This window comes from Rutilus rutilus, assembly GCF_951802725.1.
Source record: "Rutilus rutilus genome assembly, chromosome: 6".
Lineage (NCBI taxonomy): Eukaryota > Metazoa > Chordata > Actinopteri > Cypriniformes > Leuciscidae > Rutilus > Rutilus rutilus.
The window spans coordinates 37,436,564-37,463,548 of NC_140214.1; the positions used below are offsets into that span (position 1 = coordinate 37,436,564).

Consider the following 26,985-nt stretch of genomic DNA (forward strand, 5'->3'; position numbering starts at 1 on the left):
GAAATCGGCCACTAGTTGGCACTACCGAGTTTTACGGCTCTGTAATCACGTGATTTTACACACATCAGCACAATATGCATAACATTTGATAGGTATCCTCATACTGAACAACTTTGCCTCAAGAACCACTGCTGTCAATCAAATTGTTCATTTTGTCAAAAACCTACTTTTGCAAACTAGTCCTAGGTTTTTTGACCGATCGGAACCAAACAAATCTAGGACAATTCTCTAGACTCTCTAGATCAATAATTATCACAAAAAGTTGAACTTTTGCATTTGGTTGGCTATAACAGGGTTATTTCGAAAATGGGTGCGGCAAAATACACTCGAAAGCCGATAGATCCTAAACGAAAACTCAGAACTTCATGAACATTAGTAAGCAATGTTCATCTGTGACATCTATGCTGTCAGTGGTTAAATGCTTGCTAAATAAAACTTAATGCATTTTTACGCATGTGTGCTTAAAGGCCTTAAACGCTTGAACCCCGATAAATGCTGCTTGCAGCTTTAATATTTATTTATAATGGCTAGGTTAAAAACAGATATTATATTATGTATAGTTTGTGATATTAGCTCACTTTTTGGCAAAAGCTCTGTTGGCTTTTATTATTTGAGAAATAAAAACTTGTGTTAACAGGGTTCTCAAGTCTCACGCATTGGCCGTGAGACACACGCAATTCAACCAGTTCACACGCTCACACGCCACACCGTGTATTTCTCACGCTGAAAAGGCAATGCCAGCCAAGTTGTCCTACAACCTTTATAACGTTGTATACGAGGCGCGGGCACACAAAGTGAAGGTTCCTGCCGCCAGCATGTATCTCGGCCAGATTGCGTTCGTTAATAGGCAACATAGATGCGCGAACACACGGAAGTTGACGGAACATTCTCGGCCACCGTACGTTCGTTACTAGGTAACCAACAACATCGCGCGAACACCATACTGTCTATGGCGAACACACGTCGTGATGATGGAGAAGGTAAGTTGGAAGAAAGCTCGTCTAACATTTTAAGGCTAGAACATTTAATATATGACGTTAGCCCATCGTATACATTATTATTGATGCAGTCAAAAACTCTACAACTACTTTGCAACCAGGCCAGAAGCTTTGGCTCAGTTTGGCTAGCTTACGTTATCTGAAACTAAGGGAAATGTTAGTGGGTATGGGAAGGAATGAAGATGTATTTCTTTTTATTTCATTTTATTTTATTTTTCATTTTATTTAAATTTAAATTTATTTATTTTATTTTATTTTAAATTATATATTATACTGCATTAATAGTATTTCTAGTTACATTAATGCTATACGTATTAAAGCAGAGTGCTCTGGGTAATATATATCCTGTCAAAACATACATTAATCATTGCCATTGCATTTGTATTTTTCAAACACTTACAACACAAAACACATTTCATAAGCTGGAGTGTGTACTCTTGTGTACACACACACACACACACACACCTTAATAATACTCTAATACAGGGATAGGCAACTCCGGTCCTGGAGGGCCACTGTCCTGCAGAGTTTAGCTTCAGCCCTGATAAAAACTCACCTGCCTGTATCTATCTAGTAATCCTGAAAACATTGATTGCCTTGTTCAGGTGTGTTTAATTAGGGTTGGAGCTAAACTCTGCAGGACAGTGGCCCTCCAGGACCGGAGTTGCCTATCCCTGCTCTAATATGTCATTTGTTCACAATGTCCCACCACACAATAAATCATTATACCGTTTCAACTAGACACATTCAAAATGCAAAAATATTTGTTTTTCCAAACTGTTTGGAGCAATTTGTTATATTTTTGTAATTTTTGTATAACTTACTTGTAATTTTGAAATATAACATTAAAGAGTATATTTGATGTGATGAATTGCTCTGTCATTTATTAGATTTACCAATTGTTATCGTTTCAATTTGTGCTGGTTAATTATGAACAATGGGTAAAATTGGGGGGCGGGGACAGGTGGGGGCGGGGCTCCATTAGGCCCCTCCCCCAACCACATGTGATCTCACTCCAAGCTTTTGATAAAACTTGAGAACCCTGTGTTAATGTTACGCAAATGGTTAATTATTTGTATGACTACATCACAAAGAGTCAAGTCTAGTAAAAGCATTGGATTGAAAACATTGAAATTTCATAAAGTGTGTAAATAATAGAAAAGCAGTTCAAAATGGCCTTTCTTTAAATGCAAATGTTCTTTGAGTATTTCATTTGTGAAGGTAAAGCATGTACTAACTATACTCCTTGATGTTAGTCAAGTCTCTAGGTTTTGACATAAATGTAGATCTAAATGTAATAAAAAAAAATAGTATCAATTTTCAAATATTGCACCTGTCAATACAGAACGAAATAATCTGTAGCCTATTTTGCCGTCAATACTGCCGACGTTGTCGTTGCTGCTATATATTTATGTTTAACATGAAGAATAGGCCTTCCACAACTCTCTCCCCATATGTCGAATATATCACCAATGAGGCTTATCATGTCACCTAGCAGCAGCAGCGCTGCATCAGACACGTTTCCAGTGTGCAAAGACATAGAAAACGCCACACAGCTGACATGCAACAGAAACGCCACACTCACGCCACGCAGCCAGTGTGTCACCGGCCTGATTACAAGAAGAAGAAAAAACTGCTCTTAAACTGTGTGTGTGACAGGCTGTGGAATGGGGTTTGGCCGAGGAAAAATTTTCAGTAAAAATTTTTTTTTTGCTTTAACCCCTGTACTCTTCAGAGCAGTGTTGGGGAAAGTTACTTTTAAAAGTAATGCTTTACAATATTTTATTTTTAATAACAACACAAAAAAAATCTGTTTTTGGCAAATGTTAAGACCCTTTCAAATTCACCAAAAGTGAAATGAATAAGCCTCAGGCTGAAGGAAATGCATATTCACTCCTGTACAGTAGAGGGCGCCGCTCAAACAAACCTTTCAGCTGTGCTGCTGTTCTGGATTAAAGAACAATAGAGGGTTTTCACTACACGTCATCAATCCGGAAGTTGGCCATTTTGGAGGCACTGAACGGAACGGACTTGCAAATTTGGATGATTATTGCTGTTGAAAAATGGTTGTGTTTTAGTCTGTACTAATCGGTTGCACCGGGAAAAAATATTCTATAGAGTTCTATAGACTACTGAAAGTTAAAGAGAAAGAGTGCAAAAAACTGATGAAAGAAGGCGTTTGTGGTTGAGAGAGGCACAGCATCAGCCACATGTGTAAATGAAGCATTGACTATGGCTAAAACGTGAAGTAGTTCACTATGGCTACATTCACACTGTCAGTCCAAATCCGATTATCTTTGTATCCGATTGGAATATGATCTAAAATGATGTCCACACTGTGTATCGCAACTGTTCAGATCCAATTTGTGTGTCCACGCAGCTCTTTGACAATACGGCAATGATGTTGCATTGATGGAGGGGTTTGCATTTGCAATAGAAATGTTGTCTTTACAACATGGAAATGTGTAGCCGCTGCGCTGGACTACTGCGTCTTGAGCCTGCTGCAGAACTGTAGGGGGCTGGTATGCACAACTCTTTTTCCGCGCTGGTTTCAAAATACGTTTCAAAAATAATAATTTTCTGCTCATCCACTTTGCAACAACACAGCCTTGTTTCGGCAGCGACTTTCAGCATGTTCCCTATAACAACGTCTGATGTTTACATTTTACGTGGCGTGAGAAAGTCACATAAACCACGCGAAATCCGATCAGATCGTTCAGACTGAAGTGGATTTCCTGATATGTGATTTGAATAGGATTTCAAACCACATATGGATGTAGCTTGAAACGGATTTCATGTGCTTTTTTGGACTGACAATCTGAACGTAGCCAATGTCGGGATAAGAAATAGAAGGAAGAATTGCAATAAGGGCTAGAGAAGCTAGCTTGTTCGGATCTTTACCACATATTAACTTAAGTTTGTCAAAATTTCGCGCTCTTTCCTGCTTACTAAGTCCTTCTCTATATGATTTCACAGCTTCCATGTGTTTTTTTTTCCGTGGTTTAGACATCATAAATTAGTGTAACAATGTGTCCAGTAGTACATAAACAGTGCAATCCATGCCGTTGTTTACATCCGAGTACCTCCAATATGGCCGCGCATCCGGTTAAAGCTACAATATGCAAGAATGTTTTGCCGCTAGAGGGCGCTACATTCCAAACAACAACAACGGCGTAGCTTGATGATGATGTGAAGGAGCGTGGAATGATGGGAACTGTCGTTTTAAACTCCACCGTGGATGTAAATCAGTCAGATGGGAATCGAAAAATCATGTTCATGGATGAGGTTAAGTTTTATTTTTATAATGACATGCTTTTTGTGGCGAGGGGGGCGTGGTTCAGCACGGTCTGTAATGGGAGAGAGAAGAGCATCCCGCAAGTAGATCAAGTGCAAATGACGAACACCTGTGTCTTATTGCAGTGACCGGCGTGGAGAGACCGCTTATAAGCCGCGCTGGAACGAGAGAGAGAGAGACTGAAGAGAAAATTGGACGCAGAGAAAGAAAACCGGTGGATCCGAGCTCTCATTTTTGAACTGTTTTGTGCCGTCGCAGTTGCCACGGTGAATGCGCGTTGTGTGCGACTTTTGTTTGTTTTGTTTTATTTTAATAAAGTACGAGTCCCAGTCACGCCGACCCGTCTTCTTCCTTCCTGACTCTTGAACCTCATCACACTTTTATTTCATTAAAATAAAGTAAGGAAAAAATAAAGTAAAAAATAAAATAAAGAAAAAAAAGTAAGGTTTAATACTAAATTGGTTATCATAGATGTTACTGTATATGTCGAATTCATTGTTGTGATAATGCTGCGCAGTTTTACGTGTTCTAAACAATTGTTGTAAAAGTACATTCGAACATACCCACATCATTTGCCAAAATACTGATTAATCTTTATGTATAACACATGCTATATTTATTTACATGGCCATAAACACCAGACGTGATAAACAATGTCAATAAACTAAACACAAATCTAAAGCAATAATACTTCCCTTACATAAACATAACTATTACAGAATGCTACATTTGGAAAATATAAAATTAAGCATGCTTTGTCGACAGAACCAGCTTTAATTGGTAAAGAATAATTGTGTTCCATAACGACTGCACGAAACAAGCTAATGTCTGTTGCTTGATAGACGCTACAACTACAACTTCCGCATTTGTCCAGGACTCCACGCAGTACGAGCGGAAACCGAGGGTAACGCGGATATGACGCAATTGACTGGCGACTCCCTGCTCACCCCTGCTCTAACGCCCCGTTTCCTTGGTTAAAATCGCAATTTTCTCACGATTTAAAAATAGTTGGAAACATGTGGGATATTGTAAGTAATCAACTTAACAAAATATATAACACTGGCCTTGAGATTATGGGATATTTTAATGCAAAATTCTTACATATTGTACCTTTAACTGACCAAATCGTGACGTAGGTGCAAACCCTCTATAGGATACAGGAGAAGTAAGTTCAACACTCTTATTTCTAAATCTAATCTAAAGTATTTTTTTATGGTTTAATATTATTATGGTTTAATATTATTATGGTTGAATTAGATCATTGAAGGTCAGCAGCAAAGACATTGGTTAAGTGAGATTAAATACATAAAGTATATTTGTATATTATAATAGTTTTGCATAAAATTCTGAGATTACATTTTACTGTTTTTATTCATTTTGAGGAATACTGAATGTTCTTGTGCAAGTGAGATAAGTAAATGCATGTTCACATTTAGTCTACAACTAAAAGAGATTGTAGACACAGCGTGCACACAGGAGAACTTTCAGTCAATAAATGTGAAAAAGTAACTAGCGTTACTTATTTGAAAAAGTAAATTAGATATATTTTTGTAGATTGAAAAAGTAATGTGTTACTTTATAGTTACTTGAAAAAGTAATCTAAATACATTATATTTAGAGAGAGAGAGAGAGAGAGAGAGAGAGAGAGAGAGAGATCGACTAAGCGAGTGCATTATCTACATCTGATATAGCATTCATTCTTCAGGTCAATCTTATATTCATAACCACGAAATATATATATATATATATCGTGATATATCTCATGCTGATAGGATAGAAGTGGTAATGACGAGTTGGTTGGATTATTTGAACATGCTCCTCTCAAACTTTGTTAATGAAACATCATACAACGAATCACAATGCTGACATTTTCGGTCCCTGTTGGGTCTCTGGTTCCATCAACTTTCATGCATCTTTCTTTTCTGACGATTTCTTCTGTAACTAAAATGTTCATTATATCAATTACCCCATTCTGGATTTCGTGGCTACTGTAAGTTGCACTACTGGGAATTGTTTTCACTGAATTTTTCAGTTCAGGATGTTTTCTGAGGGTATACTCAAAGAGGGATAAAAATAGCCCACTACCACCATCCGACAAGCTACTGAATGTGTCCTGGTCTCCTCTAAGTGGCAGCTGATTTCCACAGAGAAACTCGATCATATCAATTATGCTTGAGAGGTAATTGTGATTTCGTTGAAGTTGACCAGTGTTTAAAAGCGTAGATATCTCTTTTGACCTAGCATGCTTTTCCAGTCGCTTTTCTGTTCCTAAGGTGTGTTTCCAGTCCTGAAATCCCCTGGTCGTGAAAGTTGGATCAGAGACCACGCATGTGCCAAATTTTCTACAGGCGAAGCAAAACAGGGCATTGGCTTTCACGGAGTACTCCAACCAGTTTCTCCATTTAAACCAATTGCTAGAAAATGACCTCTTCTTTCCTGAAAATAATGACACTAGATACTTAGCTAAAATGACTTGACATGGTGTATCTGAGCCGAGGTCATCTAAAACTCCCTCCCGCTGCAAGCAGGTGTAGAGTTTGTTGATGACTTAATGATGACATAAAAGACCCTGAAGGAGGCAGTTGTCTCATTGACTTGTCACACGTTAATTGGTTATAATCGTGATTGGTTTAAACACTGATCCCATGATGGGTTTAATTAAGCATAAAACCACATATTAAATTTAAAACATTTACCGTTTATCTCAATCGATTCGACACATATTTCCAAACTCAGGTCACTGTTCTCAAAACAGTTAACACAGTGATCTGAACACTTTGTAATTGTCCTAAACAGGTTGTAAAATTTCCTTCATTTCATGCAAATTGCAAATCACATGCATTATATTTTGAAAACACTGTGCACAAAATTCTCAAATGTTTTCAAAGTAGTTCATACAGCCAACCAAAACTTTAATACATCAGGGAAAATCAATTGCAGCTCTTTTTATTGGTTTTCCAAAAATCACTATAATTTTTTGCACCATTTTTCCAAACACAACAAACAAAACTCTGTTATTTGTTAAATTCTCAATTGCACTCGGAATGTTCTCAATTAGCCTCAAATAAATATCTGCTGAGTTAGGGTACATTTACACGACAACACTATGCTTAAAAAGGTATGTGCATGATGTCATCGTTTTCACAGATTCACGTTTTTGTTGTTTTCCCAGTGGGAAAGTCGGACACACATTTGAGACACAGTTTGGTCCACTCAAGGTCGCTAGGGCTCTGGAAGTGTAATGTTGTGGGGTATGTTCCTTTAAGAGACTTGTTTGGGGTTTCCCCCAGAGCCCAGCAGTTACAGAGTTGGACAGAGGCTGATATATGCTGCGCCAAAGGTATTCTAATTGCGTTTCCCTCTCAATTACAGTTTTTTTCAATCGCTAACAAGCGCTTACCCATACTTCAGATACTTTTTCTAAACTCTTAACACAGACTCACACCTACAAAACACAATTGGCCAAATGGTTAATTGTCTTCTCAAAAACACATTTAGTTAAATATATACTAACTCTTCATTTCAAAACAGAACACATGTTTCTCTGCACACACTAACTTTACCAAAACACTGGAAATCTGACTAAAAATGAAATTTTTCTGTCAAAGAATAACACTTGTTTTCACTTCACAAGGTACATGCACTCAATCAAAGTACACCAGGTTTCAAAATACTGGCTATTGTTGACATTACTAAAACTGCATAGACTTTTATGTTTCAGTTTTACAGGTATTTGCATGCAAAACGTGCAATCCACCGTTTTACACTAAATTCTTGGTTGGGAACTGTCCACATGTACAGTACTGTTCACATTCATAAGCATTCCAGTAAAAAGCAAATCAGTTTTTATTCCTTTACTGTTTACTACAGGAATTACAGTAGAAACACGGTTTGATAGAACAGAAAAAGTTTTACAGTATTGCTTACAGTGAACAAAATATCCATGAAACACACAAGAGCATTCTGAACAAAAAAACAACAGGGAACAAAACCCCCCACAAAATTACTGTATCTAATCTCTGCGATCTTTAGGGTTAGGCCACATGTTTTCATCAAGATCACATCTGATATCATCCAAGGCGATGCACCTGGGATAAAACTGGTTGGTATGTCGGATCCACCCTTGGAGCCAGCATCCATGGCTTCAAGGAGGGACATCTGGTCATGTGGCTGATGGTCATAAACCTTCCACCTTCACATTACATTTTGTCCAGGTTGACGCCTTTTGGCCAGATTGAATCCTGCCTCATCTATATGTATACGAATTCATGAGGGGCCTAGCTGGCCTCCAATTCCATAACTCTCAAAACAAAGTTTATGTAAATCATGTCATTACTGTATACTATACTGTAACCTATTACTGTGTAGGTTACCTACTTGCAAAGTGCAAAGCTTATAGAACTGGACATTGAATTGAATATACAGTACACCCTACCTGGACATATTGTCGTTGTAGCTCCTTGACTCTCACTGATATATTGTTTTTGAACTGATATCATTGCAGAAGCATAGGTTTTTATAAACTTTCATATTGTGAAATATTAGTACAATTTGAAATAACTGATTTCTGTTTAAAAATATGTATGTCATGTAATAAATTGTGTAAAATGTAATTTATTCCTGTGATGAAAAGCTGAATTTTCAGCATCATTACTCCAGGAAGATGCATATGGACTCGAAAAGCTTGTTTCTTCATGACATTGTTCAAAAGCAACACATTTTGCTAAAATCACATTTTGCTAAAATCATGAAATTGACAAAAATGGTAAAAGTTTAATTTAAATGGTAAATAAATAAATGCAGTCCATACTGTATCTAAGGTTTGGAATATTGTTTTTGCTATTGTGGGATGTTGTGTGTTAACATTTGTAAATACTACAAAAACAATCCATCATTTTGTTGGGAGGTATAGCTTGTCTGTTAAGAAAATGTAAGCATTATGGAAATGTGTTCACTGACTGCATATTGTGTGAAAACGACAAGAAATGTGTGAATGGTATGGCCACAAAAGACCGATGCTGTGCTAATTGTGTTTAGAGTTTTGAAAATGTGAACACTGATTGGACAAACGCTTGTTAGCGACTGAAAAAAACTGTAAATATGTTCGTTCAAGGTAACCTGTGTCGAGTGCATCCTTAGGCTACAACTCAGTAGGTTACAGTAGGGTGTCATGCTCACTTCTGATTGGATGCTGGCCCACCAAGAGCAGGATTTAGCCACCATTAAAAGCATCTAGAAATACATTGAAAAACTGTTCAACATGAATTTATAAAAGTTTGTAGCCTTTTAAATACTTTTTCACATAGTTTTACATACTGTTTTACATACTTTACAGTAGGGGGCGCTATTACTCTTCTTCTAGTACAGAATCTCCGGATCAAAACACAGGTGAAGAAGCAGAAGATTGTTTAAGCAAATGTAAAATAACAAGATCATCACACAGTAAACAGCAAAAAGCATCTCAAAACTACCTAACATTACAGAATGAAATGATGAATGTGAAGCTTTGATGGACTATGTTTTGATCATCATTCTGAATCCAATGTAGTTTTTTTTTTTTTTTTTTTTTTTTTTAATGGAAAGAGTACTGCTAAATGCATATTATTTCAATATAAAAATAATACCTAAATATGAACATAGTAGTAACTTATACTTAAAATGCAAAAATAATAAATAGTGAACTTTAAGTAGGCTATGTCATAGCCACTTAAAGAAAAATGTACCTACTTGCAGTATAAAACTAATACTAGTAGTTTACTGAGAGTATACTTCAAAGTGTACTTTCATAAAAAAAAAAAAAAAAAAAACATGCAACAAGTATTTGACTAGTAAGTTCAGTATTAGTTGCAGTACAAACGAAAAACTTAGTTGTAAAGTAGTTGTTTTCTATCTTAAAGGCACACTATGCAAGATTTGTACCTTAATATAACAGCTTCGAAATCATTTCGATGGTAAACGAACTTGTTGTAGGGCGAATGCAGCAATGCAGGTTTGAGAGGTGGCGCCCCGCCAAATCTCGCGAGAATCACGACTTGCTTTACGGCCCGACGTCACATACATCAACAACATATGAAGCAGCCTCTATGGAAGACACTAGCACGCATTTCAGAAGTGAATCATGGCAGAGTCGACGAAGAAAACGAAGAAAGCGCGGTCGGAAGAGTGCAGAGACGGCTCTGCGTGAGTGGTATTTACGACAGTAACGTTAAATACAAGTACTCCACGGCGACGCTAGGGGTCGCTGTTTGACAAAAACGGAAACTGCATAGTGTGCCTTTAAAGTATAAAAGTACATGCAAGTGGACCAATTTAGTCCCATGAAGTATTGAAACAAGTATAGCACAATGATATTAGTATACTTACTTCATTAAGTATACTTAAAAATACACTTGAACTTAAGTATACTTAATAAAATTAACTTAAGGTATACTTATTTTTTGTAAAGTTCAGTAGAGGTGGATACACAATATTATTGATCAAAGATGGACAAAGGCTTTAAAAACATTATTTATTTTATTCATTGCAATTATAGAACATAAAACAAAGGTCCAACACTGATTACAGGCATTTAAAATGGTGCAATAACAAGTCTCTAAGTAACATTACATAGTTATTGTTTTATTTAGTATTGATTATTGTTTTTTTTTTTTTTTTTACAACTTTTACATTACTTTTTAAAATACTTTTACTGAGTATCTTAAATCATTTGTATATTTCTTGTAGATGTTGAAACATATCTAAACTTCAATGTCCCTAAATTTTATTAGGAAAGAAATGATACATATGATGAACACAAGGGGGTAGCAATGTCAAATTAATAAAATGTAGACTTGTATTTTCTGAAATTAGGTCTACATAAAGTCACTTGAGGCTAGAACAGAAAAGTGGACTATATGTACAATTCTATCATTTGTAAAAGGGCTTTTTAGTTTTGTGAAGCGCCTTTTAATAACACTGGAATATTTGTGTTATTGTATTTAAGTTACTTTTGTTGTATTTCAATGTTGATTCAAATGAACAAAGAAATGTTTTTCTCCTTGTCTTTCATTCTTCATCTATTCATTTTTATCCATCTATGATGTTTACATGCTTTACTTGTTTCATAGCCTACTGTGCTACTACATAGCCTAGTCTATCAGATCAACTGTGTGTGTAGACTTGTGCACACTGGCCATTGGTGGTCGAGAGAGGGCGCTGAGAGCACAGGACAGTTGTTTCTTTACTTTTTGACCATCACACACTTCCTCTCCTGTCGGATTAGCCTAAATCAGGCGATCCTTGTCTTTATTTGGTTGCGCTTCTGAGGTTTATCAAATGTTGTTCATAGCCTAATGCTGGTTGCCCAGAACTAATTAAAACTAATAAAATACTGCTTCGTTTGTATATTTTATACATATTGTATCTTCTTGTGTTTTTATTTGGGATGCCGATGCTTCTACAAACTCAGAGAGAATCATTTCATACAAAAATAATCGATATTGTTGATTCGATTTAGGATCGAAATTGATATTTCTATATTGGCCTATATATTAGTCTAAATGGCAAGCTTAACGGTTTGTTGAGTATTTGGTTATTGTCTGGACGTATTAGGCGCTTTATAAGTATTTGTACAGTTTTGATTGTTCCGCGCATATCAGTATTACAATATGTCATAAAATGCGGCCTCTATTAAAATAGCAAAAGTAATTAATTGCATATGTTAATTATAAACATATAGAATTGCACGATTTTTGAATAAATATAAATAAAGCGATCAATCAAAAAGATTGATTTTAAATTACATTTTCAGCATTTAAAATGGAAAATTTTGATTTAGCAAAAAATAATTACCGCCTGTAATTCACTAAACGGGAGATTAAATCGTGTTGTTTGTTTATACTACTAATATACTTACTGGTTACAGTCGTATTGGAAACACCAATACAGCTGCTGCTTGTATTTCTATATGATCTAATATAGCCAGGTTAATTGAGTGATATTAAATCATATTTTTCACTATCATTTAAAATAGTTCATAAATGGTACCGCATGAACCACATCAATAAGTTACATTTTTGGTTACACTTTATTTAAAGGTGTCCTTGTTATAGTGTAATTATATATTCAAGTACTGAGTAATATTAATTAACTACATGTACTTACTATAGGGTTAGGGTTTGGTTTGGTTTAGGGTAGTAAATGTAAATGTAAATGTGCACAATTTATAGTTATTACTAACTACGTGAAACGTGTAACAATGACACTGTAAAATAAAAGTATTACCCAATTATTAAAATCAATAAATCTTGTTTATGCTGATTTCTATTGCACCATTCAAACTGGACACAAACAATGTCTTATATGTGTTAACAAATTATCAAGGCTAAACCATTTATTTTGCTTTACAATTAAATCGGATATTTAACAACCCTGTTTTCGAGATATACAGAGGTAGCTTGTTTAATTGGCTGGAATGGGGAGTTCGGGGTGGCCAGGAGTTTGGGGTTAAGTAAGAGGCGCGCGCTGAATTGTACAAATAGCCTGGGGCACAAGAAAAAGTTCATGCCCGGGTCCCTGTAAGGAGAAACCAGTGAAGTATCAACTAGTCCATGGTCACTTAATCAGAGCGACCTGTGGGGGATTAGGAAGATATTGTGACCGCAACTTGGCCTCACAATTATCATTCACAATTAAATGTTGTGTCCATCCCCCAAATCTTCCTTTCATAAAGGATGCGTAGCCGTCGTACATTTTAAGAATTAGGGGAGCTTATTTGGTTTTACCTCGAAATAATATGCATAGCTGAGCATTCATTTTCGTACTTTTAGGCCCGCTTTTTATTGAAAGGGCTTGAAGAAGAGCTTTGTAGATCTAAAAGAATTGTTAAGAAAATTAAAAGGTACAAAAATAAAACCGAGAAAAATATTTAAGTTGCAATAATTACAATTATTTTCCCCCAAAAGAATGCCAATAAGGATAAGAATTTAAATCGCTCACAATCGGTTTAAACCTCAATGGCGTAAAGCCTAAATATATACATAGGCCTAAACAAATAGGGCATTACTTTGGAAGTAAACCATTTTACAAAGACACCAATTTTATTGACATGCCATAAAACAGCCTAGAGGCGCTAAGGTGAAGGATGACATACTTCTCACCCGTTTGACCAATGGTGACACATGCGAGGTGTTTTGCTTTACCCATTTGTTTCTCAGGGCTTTTAATCTCGCTCGCACTTGGAGCAAACTTTCGCACCTCGACTCTTTCTCCAGTGTCTTAACTGACTCGATCCCAGCATAATGCGCGCTCTGGCCTGGATGACGAGCTTTGATCCGCGCACCAGTGTTGATTGAGATCGTTCACTAACAGCCAATGTTAATAAAGAACTGGCATTGCGACTTAAACATGCAGGAAGCCTCCAACCGGAGATTATTTACACTAATTCCCATATTGATTATTTGAAAACAAATGCTCTCCAAAACCTTGTAATGGGCTTCACGACCTGGTGTGAAATACAAATCATTTCAATTCATTATAACCACATGTTTGCACTAATACGGCCGGATCCAAGTTTGTTTTAAATGTGTATGTATAAATTAATTAATCGACTAATCCATGATAACGAAAAGGGTGTGAGGAATCAGTGATAAAAAAAAGAAAGAAAAAAAGAAGCGTTATTTTATTATTTATAGCATTCGATTATGTGTGTTATTTATGAACACACATTTCGAATGTTGTATTATAATCTCTTTATTAAAGTATTTTCGAATTGATGTGTATCTGCGCTGGTTTGTAGAGAGTATACGGTTCTTTAAGGTCTGGAGAAGTGTGTGTTTGGCTAGGGTGGGCTGGGACGTCCCAACACCTCTCGTTTTTCTTCAACCTTGTGTGTGGCCGCTCGCTTTGCACGGCCCGACCTCCCATTGGACAGCTTAGATGTTGTTGGGAGGAGTCTTACTGGCAGCAAAAGGGGGAAAAGAATTGAAGTGCGCAAAAGTATTATGTAGTGACCGATGCTTAGTGTTCAGAAGTTTTCCAATGCGCGCTCCGACAGAAAGAGGTGGCAAGTACGCGAGTCTGATCAACACCCGGTCCGACAGTCACTTTTTGTAAATACGGAGGACTCTCTCGGGTGGACTGCCTTCCCAGTTTCAGAGGAGGCGCATTTCAAGGGGATTTGTGGATTGCTTCAGACTTCTTGACGTCTGTTCTTCGCCAGCACCGTTTGGAGAGAAGTCATGCAGGCGCGCTATTCCGTCTCCAGTCCCAACTCGCTGGGAGTTGTGCCGTACATCAGCAGCGACCAGAGTTATTACCGGGCCGCTGCCGGAGGGGGGTACACCGGGATGCCAGCCCCCATGAGTATGTACTCTCACGCGGCCCACGACCAGTACCCCGCCAGCATGGCGAGGGCTTATGGACCGTACACGCCGCAGCCGCAGCCCAAGGATATGGTCAAACCACCGTACAGTTACATTGCGCTCATCACTATGGCCATCCAGAACTCCCCGGACAAGAAGGTGACCCTTAACGGTATTTATCAGTTTATTATGGAGCGCTTTCCCTTTTACAGGGACAACAAGCAGGGCTGGCAGAACAGTATCCGACACAACCTGTCCCTGAACGAGTGCTTTGTCAAAGTGCCGCGCGATGACAAAAAACCTGGCAAAGGCAGCTACTGGACCCTCGACCCGGACTCGTATAACATGTTTGAGAACGGCAGCTTTTTGAGGCGACGAAGGCGTTTTAAAAAGAAAGACGCTGTGAAGGATAAGGACGAGCGAAATGTTAAAGAACCACCATCCCGCCAGCAGCAGCAGCAGCAACAACAGCCGCAACAAGCGCAACAGGGCCGCGACCAGGAACAGTCAGTGCCCGTGCGCATTCAGGACATTAAAACCGAGAACGGCACCTCCACGCCTCCGCAGGCCGTTTCGCCCACGCTCAGCACCGTTCCCAAGATTGAGAGCCCCGACAGCAGCAGCAGCATGTCGAGCGGCAGCCCGCACAGCATCCCGTCCACCCGCTCTCTCAGCCTGGACAGCGCCGGGGAACAGCAGCACCACCACCAGGGCCAGGGCCAGGGCCAGGCCCCTGCGCAGGGCTTCAGCGTGGACAACATCATGACCTCCCTCCGCGGCTCGCCTCACAGCTCCGGCGAGCTCACCCCGTCTCTCGTGGCCTCCTCGCGAACAGGTATAACCCCCACGCTGTCCCTGAACTACTCTCCCAACCAGACGTCCGTGTACAGCTCGCCCTGCAGCCAGAACTCGATCTCCACTACCTCCAACGCCACCTACCATTGCAACATGCAGGCTATGAGCTTGTACGCGGGCGGAGATCGCTCGGGCCACTTGGCGGCCACCACCACCGTGGACGAAACTCTGCCCGATTACTCGATCACGACCACCACGTCGTCCTTAGGCCACGGGAATCTCAGCTCGGCCCAGGAGGGCCATCATCCGCACCAAGGGCGCCTCGCCTCATGGTACCTGAACCAGGCCGGAGACATTGGCCATCTAGGCGCCACGTACCCGGCGCAGCAGCAGAACTTTCACTCGGTTCGAGAGATGTTTGAGTCGCAGAGAATCGGTCTGAATAACTCACCGGTGAACGGGAATAACAGCTGTCAAATGTCGTTTCCCCCGAGTCAGCCCATATACCGCACGCCTGGGGCTTTCGTGTATGACTGCAGCAAGTTTTGACCAAACAAGTGTTTTTCGAGCTTCTTCTTTCTGTCGTTGTTCTTGATTTCCCCTCTTTTTCGTCAAAACCGAGAGACGCTGATATTTACCCGTGATGGACTGAAAAGAAACAGAACACAAACACTTGATGTTGGTTTGTTAAGGACAGTGTTACTTCGAATAACACGTAAGTCTTCTTCGTTTTTGTGAGCTATATGCTGGGCTGTGTTGAAATGCGTCAGACGTTTATGGACTTGTTATTACGTGTAAATTGCATATAGTAATTTATTTCTAAAGTGTAGCCGGATATTATGGACCAAACACCGAAAAAAGTGTTTCTAAATTGAACTGCATTAATTGTCCAAATGTTCCATTATAACAAGGAACGGAACATGTATTACGCCATATTCTTTCAAACTATCTCCTTTTGTTGAAAAAGTATTCTGAAGGAACTGCATTGTTTGTTTAATAAATTGCCATGCTATTTGAGTTAAAATTAGGCTTCGCCTGATTTCTTAAAGCCCTGAACAGAACTGTGTGCTAGTAGAGAGTAATAATAATGCCAATCACACACATAAATGGTCCAAATAAGCGTGTTTCAATTTTTTCGGCGTCACTGTGGCACAGTTAAGTGTTGTTTGATCCAAACCACCGCATAATCTTAAAATGCCTCTAAATGTACATTTTGAAATGAATATACTTTGATCACACACATTAAATATCAAAATAATCACAAGCACAATAATGCAAATGAAGCCTATTTCAGCATGTAAGGGAATTATGCTAAATATTAATTCATCAGTCCCGATATATGCTTTTCAAAATGCTTACAATTACAATTACAAACATTTTCAGTGTTTTCAGTTTTCCATAACATGTAGCAACATTTATTTTTATATATATACTAAATAAATATATTGAATATAAAATATCAAATAAAATATCTCGTGATTAAATTAAATTCTCAAAAAAAAAAAAAAAAAAAACTCCTTTGAAAAAGTCAAGTGAAATTCAGGCGTATCATCTTATTATTACTATAAGTAGTAGTAGTAACTGTAAAAATATTCAGTTATAACCTAAAAAATGTGGTTTGAGTTGTATATAATGTATCTATTTTCTTAATAAAAAAAAAAAAAAAAGTTTGACGTGATCAACTTCTATTAACAAAAGTCATTCTGATCAGGTACGTAAAGTAGCCTAACAGCTGCAGATTTTCTGTTTTACAGTGCAGTAGCAGCGGTAGTAATAAAATCAAATGTTGCAATGCACAACAGTTTATATTTTAATTGCTGCGAGGTGACGACGTGTTTTGCTCTAATTTGTCCTTATTGTTTTACGCAACTCCATATGCCAGACGCGTCTGTCATCATCTTGACCTGAGGCCTTTGGTAACACTGTTTCGGTCATTGTAATTCACCGCTTGTGTTCAGTGTCCACGTGTTTACTTGCGCATAGCTTGGTTAATATCATACCAGACATGCCAAAGATACTCAAATCCCCACTGGAGGATTCAACGACAGTTTAGTTTCATAAATATAATACCTTATGGGCGCGTCCTCAGAAAAGGCCTAACAATAAAACAAACCTCCAACTCACAAAAACAAAAGATGCAGATTTTATTAGGGCAAATCTTCCGAGTTTTATTTGAACAACCACCAGTCAAGGGAAAGAAATGTCTCTAAAAATGCCCGTATGTTTAATAGTTGTGATTTTTTTTTTATTATTTTTTTTTTTATTCACATGAATTCAGAAGTGCTATTTGGCATGGTAATAGCGAATGGTACCTTTTTATGTTTCTTCATTTTATTAAGGAGATGTGATAACGCGAGCATTTAGAGGGATTTTAAGTGATTCGATTTTCCTAAACAACTAAGTAAATAAATAAATAAAATGTGTATGTAATAGCGCATTTATAATGCTTCATATATGAAAGCTTGCTGCTATTTGTGAATATGTTTTAGATGTTTGTTTGTATTATTATTATTACTCTAAAAAAAAAAAAAAAAAAAATGCTGGGTTGTTTCAACACATTTTTGGGTCAGATATGAACAAACCCAACCGTTGTTTAAATTGCAATTAAAAATGTAAAAATGTATTTGTACCACTTTTTTTTTTTTTTTTATATATATCTGTCCCAAACATGTGTTGAAACATTCCATTATTTTAAGAGTATATTATTGTTATCACTGACAATATTGTGTTTTTAAAATTTTCTTGTGTAATTTTAGTCTGCAGCCCAGTTATAGGCCCAAAGACCCGAGGGCAAACGCACACGTGTTCTCATTGGTTGGCCTCACATATTTTCATTGCATGAGCGGTTGGTAGTGATTACAGCGGTTAATTAATCGGCCAATTAACTAGCGTGCGTCAACAACGCGTCTCGGGTTTGCCTCTTTCACTCGGTATGTGCTATAAATGCGCCCATAGCACGTTCGTTTAGAGTTTTTCTTTAAAAATGTGGCTTTTTCGTAATGCTCATCTTCAGATATAGCCTACGCATCTATATATATAAAAAAAAGGGTAGCCAATTTTAGAGAAAACGGCGAAACTACAACAACGGCAATGACAACAACCTAAAATATAGATTGTTTAATAATAATAATACAAATAAAAATACTTTCATGTATGATTCATGAGACAAATGAAGTTATTTGTACAGCTCGTGTGCGTCTGATCACAATGCATTTCGGCCTTTCCTTGCGCATTCTCTCCCCACAAAAAAAAAACAAAAAAAAAAAAAAAAAAACAGTTGTAATCATGCTCATAAAAGTCATTAGAGCCTTTCCCGAGTAATAAACAAACGTCGTGTTAAGCGCAAGATTGATGGCGCCCTCACAGAACGGGCCAGGTCAGGAAGGAATAAAATTCAATCAGTGCGCAGGACTCATTTTTCATGAGACGGAAAAGGCAGAAGGGGACGGGGGTCAACAGGGACAGGGAGAACCATCAACAATACCTCAGGAGCACAGCGAAATCATCGTGCTGTGGACTCACAATCAGACTCTTAAATCTGGAGGATCACAGTCCAGGTGAAGAGAAGCATTGTTTTGCTGCTTGCAGGCCTTCATTTTGGAATTCCACTTTTCATTCGAGCTCTTGGAATTCAAACTTTTCGATTTTAGGCTAGATTTACACGCGGATTTTTGCACGAGGCCTATTTTGCTTTGACAACTCGGTTTAATCGCCTTCTAATTTTAATCTTCAAATAGGCCTTACTAATTGAAATGCATTTGGTCAGTCTCAAGCAGATTACAAGCTATTTAAATGTTAATAAAGCATGGCCGAACAATAATTAGCCTAGCGATATGCAAGCGGCTGTTGAAGCGTAAACCAAACATCTTTCAGAAGAATAGGCTATTTGAAATTATGTATTTTTTATTTATTTACTTATTTATTAGAAATGATTCTCAGTTTTAAAACAGTTCTAAATATGTTGGTAATAAAATGCCACACAACCCTGATCATCATTTGGTTCGATGTGTTTCAAACACTTTTCTTTAGTTTTTTGTTGGTCATGCATGCTTTCCTGTGCCCAGATATTAAGGTCGCACCTCAATTTTGATAGGCTATTGATTACGCATAGCAATGTATAGCTGTCATTTTTAAATATTCCTTTGTCCACATCAAAATGGTTCCGCCACATTCCTGTAAGCATATCCACACACTCTACAAGGATCTGAATCAGACACACACAAAAAAAGTGTTTATGTTCAGCTTTCCTTTGATGTTTCTCTCTTCAAAAGAGCAAAACGTTTATCGACGAGCAAGAACATCTTAAATGACGATTTCACTCAACAGGCAAATGCAATTGATTTTGCTGATATGAAGCGTGACTCGATATGATCTCTACAAATGTAGCTATATGCCACAACTGTGACTCACTGAAGAACACAAAACAAATTCATTTCATTCATGAATAGCCTACACTTTACTTAAGAAAATAAATCTCTAGAAGTAACAGGCCTAGGTAAGCTATTATGTTGAAATAATATAACATATCAAATCCTGGACTGTGTGCACAGAGTTCTTATACCTTTTTTCAAATGTTACTAATTTAAGTTAATTTCGTAATCACTTATCAGTCAAGAAGCGCGTGACTCTGTGGAGATGAAGAATTACGCACTCAAGTCAACTCTCGTTCTAGAACCGATCCATTAAACTCTTTACTTGCTGAACTATATTTATTTTTACATCTACGTTCGTTATTGCAAGAATGAACGAATATTACGTTGTGTTTGTTTCAGTGTCAAGATCGTGATAAGTTGCTGGGCTGCTGAAGATATGTAGCCTAGATGGCAGACTGTGCTTCGTTCAATTGATCAACAGTGTAAAATGCATGGGGAAAATGAAAACAACAGAAGATGCGATATGAATTTCACCTGAACTGGTTTCGCGGTCCTATTTCAATAAAGCTAATTATATTCCTGTTGCTACAAGGAGAATGTTGTCAATACTTTTATCCACTAACAAGACAGATACAATTCAAATAGTTTGAATAGTTTTATATTAGTAGTGTTTTTTCTAACTCGTTTTTAAAAGCAACCAAGGCATCTTCTGATAAGATGATTTAGTTCTTATTATTGGCCCGGTTGAAATGTATTAATAAAGAAATCATGTTGCGGATAAAAACGAAAGGTGTTTTTTTTTGTTTTTTTACTTTTTTATTTTTTATTTTTATTTAAGAAAATACACTCTTTAACAAATGGCAAATAAATAAAATAAAAACATAATCGTACTATATTGTCCTTCAGATGTATTGAAAATAGAGCGGCTTATTTTCAACTGAATTAATGAAACATTTATCTTTTCATGTCTCGTGTTCTTCTTCTACTTTTTTAAAATTTCAAATACAATAGAAATAACATTACTTATGTCATGATATGGCTAAGAGTGTTATTATTTGTATTGGTCAGTACTTATTAGTCTAATTTAACCAAGCTAGTAGGACACTATAACCAGCTCAATCACAGAAACGCTCATCCTCTAAAATGCAATTAATTTGCATGGCTCGGGTCACGCGCTAAACCAGAGCCACATTGCGGATCAACCCGAGTCGCTATAGACGTTTCCATGTGCCGGTTGAGTGAGGACAGAAGAGTTGAGGAGAGAGAAACACACCGTGCACCTGTATATGCTTGACTGAGTGCTGAGGCGGAATGGAAAAGAGCAGCGTCTCAAACTCACAGAGCCCAACCTCAAAGCGCCATCTGTTTTCAATTAGGAGTCCACATAGACTCAGGCTCTGTCTGACAGTCCAACTGCCAGTTAAAGGCTCAAAGACTTGTCCTGAAAAAATATCCCACCCCGTTGCCTCCTTTTTAGCGTACTTCGAAACCCGCGATTTTTCTATTTAAGACGAATAAATGGCTTCCCCACGGATGAAGCACTGCAGAATAGTTTTTGGTACTTTGGTTTAACGTATCTCAGTTTAAGTTACAGAATCAACAGATTTTTACTCATGTCGTGTTGAATAATGATATAAATCTACATTTTTACTACATCGCTTATTTTAGACGAATAGCTCGCGTGTGTAAACAGATCCTATGAAAACGAATTAGATTGTTCGCATTCACACGAATTACCCACCAATTCGCCAAAACGTAAAATAGTTACGAATTGCTTTCAGATCGTGTTGCATTTTTTTTTTTTTTTTTAGCTAATCCTAATCCAAATCCTAATCCTAATGTGTACGGTTCACAGAATTCGGAAACAAAACTTTTGAATGCCTCAACAATCGTTTTAGCCTAACGTAAGAAAGTAGCCCAAGTCACCGTTTATTATTGCCATCTTCTCCATCCAGTCTGAAACTCTCACATACATCCCACACCGCCCATAGCTGGCTCCTGGCCGTTCTGCTCGAATAAAGGGACCAGTGTGATTTTCGACTTCAGGGAAATGGCCGAGCCCACCGACCTTTGGATAACCCAGGTACCCTGGCAGGAAAGCGCGCAGTTTAACACAGGCTCTCCTTGAGTCGGGACCCTCAGCCCTCCTCACCGACCCACGGGCTACAGCCGGGCTAATTATAGACGCTTTTACCTCAATATCTCGATTCTGCTCCTGTGACATAGAAGATTTTGTCTCCAATTTAAATTTACGATCAGATTTTCCCCCTGACGTCTTGGCTGCCCTTTCGTATTTTAATTACCTCAACCAGAGAGGGAAAAACATGATCATTTGTGAGAGGTCTTAATGAATGAAACCTGCATGTGAACCTGTGCTTTTTTTCTCTCTCTCTTGGGTCAAAAAGTCACTGTCTCTTTCGTGCAAGTTTTAACTGTAGAAATGAGTGCTTGAATGTTGATATCGAAATGAACGAAATTTAATTTAACACAAAATGTCGGTAGTTTTTAAAAGGTTTAGGCTTGTCGGATTTAAGATCTTTACTAAATAATACCCGCGTTCCTGGTTACTTGATTGATCACAAACACATACATTAAATCAAATCAATGAAGGTGGAATGACTTAACAGATTTTTTTTTTCGTTCAACATCATTTGACATAAAATTGAGACAACATAAAGAAGGAACTCCGTCGTTATTCACAGTTTAGGGTTTTGTTTTGCTATAGGTCTATGTATGCATGTACAATTAATGTCACTATAGGCCTATCACACATAATCATGATTAGGCCTACAGTAGACAATTTTATATCTGCAGCCAACGACAAACATTTGTACCTTTTAAGTGATACTTTAAAACGTTTCAAGGTTTATATGAATAATATACACAGTGTCCTCTGATGTTTCTTTTCAGTATTGTTCTCCAGTCAAAAAACAATTTATATCCGTATTATTTATGCCGTTTAGTTGTCTCAATATCGTGTCCTATTAAAGTGTGTTTTTATAACATAAAAAATGAAATATTTAAAATAACCGGTGCACAACAAAATCAGCACAATCAACAAAGTAAATAAATTAATAAAATTCTGAACGCATAGGGATCGTAGCTTTATATAATAAATCGTGGTTGGTTAGGCAAAGGTAGGCTATTACTCAATTATGCAATGTATGTAATAATAATAATAATACAACTTTATTTGATTATTTTAATATTTTATTTTAAAATATATATTATTATATAGCTTTATCCTCTTGTATGCTAAGGCTGGTTATAGGTCACCAATAGGACATATGCATACAGCATGGTTATGCTCATATTGTTTTTTGTTTTATTAGTGCCTATTGTTACATCCAAAATAAAGAAAATTAATTATATAGATATGCACAACACCACCATGATTATATTGCACTTTTCCCTTTTCATACAATAAAATGGTACAATAAAAGGCTGCGAAAGACTTACATTGCAAGTATCAGATTTCACAATCTTCTTCATCTTTAAATATAAGTACAGTGTAGGATGAGGTTTGTCCTCATATGCTCATAAATAATATATTATATGGGCATTGATTCCAATCATCAGCACTCTGAGATATAAACACACAGTCCTGGGCAGATGTTCACCAGTTTCCTTCACGAGTTGTGGGATCTGTTTTTCTGACCAGGATCAGTATAAACATGCAGGAAATCCGAGCCTGGATCTCTTCTTCTGCTTTTATATATACAGGTGCAGGGATTTTGGGACAAGGCATAAGATGAGGTTTTATTTTATTTATTTTTTATACGTTTTTCTCCAGTGGCCAGAGAGCATGTGGGGTCAGAAATACCATGTTTGTTTTACTGAAATGAACAATGGCAGTGCTGTGTGCCACGGACAATTTGTGTCATACTTGTATAAAAAATAATGGGAAATGTTTGGATGGACAGGTTTGATAAACATCCTGAACTCATCTCGAAAAGCGAAGCTGATGTAGTGATAATGATTTTTTACTCTAGACACAGATATCTATGGTACAGCATTTTGAAACATGTGGTTAAAACTACTGTGTGTGAGAGGTAATGAAACTGAGCTCTGGAAATTAACCTCATAAATACTCACTATCACCATAAACAGGATAGTGACTGGATCAGATTATGGCATTGTGTAGATTTTGCAGATGACAAACATAACCTCTCACTACATGTATGCTTGTTTCTGTGGATATTTATACAGGGATCTTCTCCGTGCAAGATTATTCCATGTTTGCACTCTGATTATGATCTGTCCCTGTTCAGAATACCAGGAAACCAGGATTTACCTCCTCAAGCTGAGTGTCATAAACACACACACACACACACACACACATATATCACAGTGCTAGAGGGTCATCCCTAAAGTCAAAATGCGTTCGCAACCCATTTCAACCCGTTTCCGATGAGAAAACTGTAGAGTGGGACGTGATTGGTCTCCGTTCACAGGTACCATGCAGGGAAAAGGTTGTAAAATAAGAGCGTTTGATGATGTCAGCTGAAATGGACAGTCAGATGCAGAGAAAATGATATGATTACAGACAAACATTGTTTATTTTAGACTAACATGATGTGAATTGTTCACAATAAGAGAGAAATAAGTCAATTCTGACTTTAGCTGTCAACCAGCTCCTTGTGAAAAATAAGTGTGCATAATTGTATTGAATGTGCACTTGTGGTGCACCTCAAATCTTAATAATCTTATATTTTTATAAATCTGTAATTGCAGGTAATATAATGTTAATGAAATAAAAGGCCACGTACAAGTACCAACTTGTCACTCTTTATAAAGAGAGTTGTTTCTCAAAGTCCCCATGTGGTGAAAATCCAGCTTTTAATGTTGTTTATATGTCTATGTGGTGTTATTAATATGCAAATTCATATTCATTCATTTTGCTTATCATTTGCATAAAGTTCAGCATTCTTCAGATTTTTTCTGTTGTCAATCCCACAATCCCTGTTGAAGACTGTATGGCTCAGCTCCCATAGAGAATGCATTGACAAATCTGCTCAAGTCTCTGCTTCTCAGACACCAGTGATCTCACATGTGTCTTCTTTAGAGATTCAGAGGAAATCTCAACATCGCATCTAACTGTAGATGACGGTGTGTGTATGTTTAGCATTCATCAAAAGCCACAAGTATTAGCATATTCACCCTCAAAATGTCACGTGAACAGATGCATGTTTCAAATAATTTATTGGGATTAATGACCAGAGACAAACGCAATCATATGGATCCAATTACGGGCCATAGCAGTAACCTCAGACAAACCAAATACGTCGTGTTTTATCAAATTCAAGCGTCCTCGCTGAGAGCGCTCGCACACACACTGGAGAAACTAAAGTGAGGCGGGTGGGGGTCCGCGAGAAATGCTTAAATTAAATCTGTTCAATTGAAACATTTGGCAGAGTTCACTCATATCATACTTTTTATAATGTCTCCAGGAATGCGTACTGCACAAAATACTGGCTTAAGTTACCGGTAAGACGGAAGGTAAAATCTTGGAGAAATGCAGTAATATGCCAATGGCGATGGTCAAAAGCTGAAATGGACACTTGATAGTCCCTTCCTGATGTTAGTGAAGAATGGCAGACCTCCATGTTTCCCTTTGTCCTTCTTCTCGCTCTCAAAATCAAGAGCACTTGCAAAATCAACACACACACACACACTTGAGAGAGACCTTTCAACAGCTCCTTTATTTAACCTGCGTAGGTAGAGTTTTTGTTTACATGCTACCATTAAGTTTGGTTTCCTTTTCTTGACCGAGTGTGGAAGATATCATGTCAAAATATTGAAGTCATTGTGTGTGAGATAATTTGAGGTGATAGAAACAACTTTATTTATATAATTCCGTTCAAGCACATAGTTTGGTAAAGACAGTTGCATAAAGGACAAATAAACAGTTTGGTGAATTACCCTCATTCTGGCTTCTGTATTTATATTCATGGCAATGAATAAGGCTGATCTTGACCCTGGAGAGGGTCTCTCTCTCTCTCTCTCTCTCTCTCTCTCTCTCTCTCTCTCTCTCTCTCTCTCTAACACACACACACACACACACATACACACACATTTTATATACTTTATTTGATTCCACATTACAAGTCAAATTCCATAAGGAATCAAATTTTTTTGATTAATCCAACAGATTAAAACAAATCAGCACATTGGTATGGATTACACACACACACACACACACACACACACAGTGTGTGAATTACTCAGGGATTTTACAAGAGGTCAGCTTTTTAAAAGGAGGTCCTGTTGGAAGAGTTTTAATCTTTCATCGCCACTCACTGGACATTTCATTTCCAACAAGCAACAAAATAAAACGTTTCAAATGAAACTGAACACGCTTTTAGCGCCACCCACTGGAAATTTCACTTTGAAAGTGTCGAAGAGCATATACTTTTGTGGAAATATTGCCTCAGGCACATTTTCCCAATGAGTCTGGGTTTCTAAATGAACTCTTTCCGGCTAAATGAACTCTTTGAAAATTTCCGGCTTTCTGTGTTTTCACTGTTATACGGTAGGGGGCGCTATTACACATCTGCTGAAAGAGTACAGAATCTCCTGATCAAAACACAGGAGAAGAAGAAGCTAAAACAAGCGATATCATATGTAGTAAGCAGATGCATATGTAAAATAACGCGATCATCAAAATGAAACAGCATATAAATCAAAACTGCGTAACGTCACTGAGCGAAATGTCGACCCAGGACGAGCTTTAGGACTGTGAAGCTTTGGGAGTGTTGATGGACTCGATCTACTCCATCTGTGTTCTGATCATCGTTCTGAATCTGATCTGGATGTAGTCTTTTTTTGTTGCTGGTTTGTTTGTTTAAAAGCAGAGGGTATGTTCTTTCTTTTGATATATTGCATGTTCAGATATTCATAAATATTCTGTGGACCATGAAACTAGAAATAGCTAACAGGGAAAGAGTCAATAGCACAATTTCACATAACCAGTTCTGTAACAAAACGGATTGTCAAAAAGTATATTGGTTGACAATAGAGATGCACGATATATCGGCCACCATATCGGTATCGGCCGATATATGATCATTTTAATGTTATAGTTATCGGCCCGATATGAATATTTGGCCGATATATTAAAGCCGATAAGTAATGTGTTATTTCCTTCAGCTGAGACACTTCAGATGCGCAGTGTTCAACATGAT

General features: G+C 37.6%; 1 protein-coding gene across 1 annotated transcript; it reads left to right on the forward strand.

Moving 5' to 3' along the window:
* Positions 1 to 14,273: 14,273 nt before the first annotated feature.
* foxc1a (forkhead box C1a) lies at positions 14,274 to 22,894 on the forward strand. Its single transcript, XM_084411835.1, has one exon. The coding sequence runs from the start codon at positions 14,511 to 14,513 to the stop codon at positions 15,975 to 15,977; it is 1,467 nt and encodes a 488-aa protein (XP_084267961.1). The 5' UTR covers positions 14,274 to 14,510; the 3' UTR covers positions 15,978 to 22,894.
* The last annotated feature ends 4,091 nt before the right edge of the window (positions 22,895 to 26,985 follow it).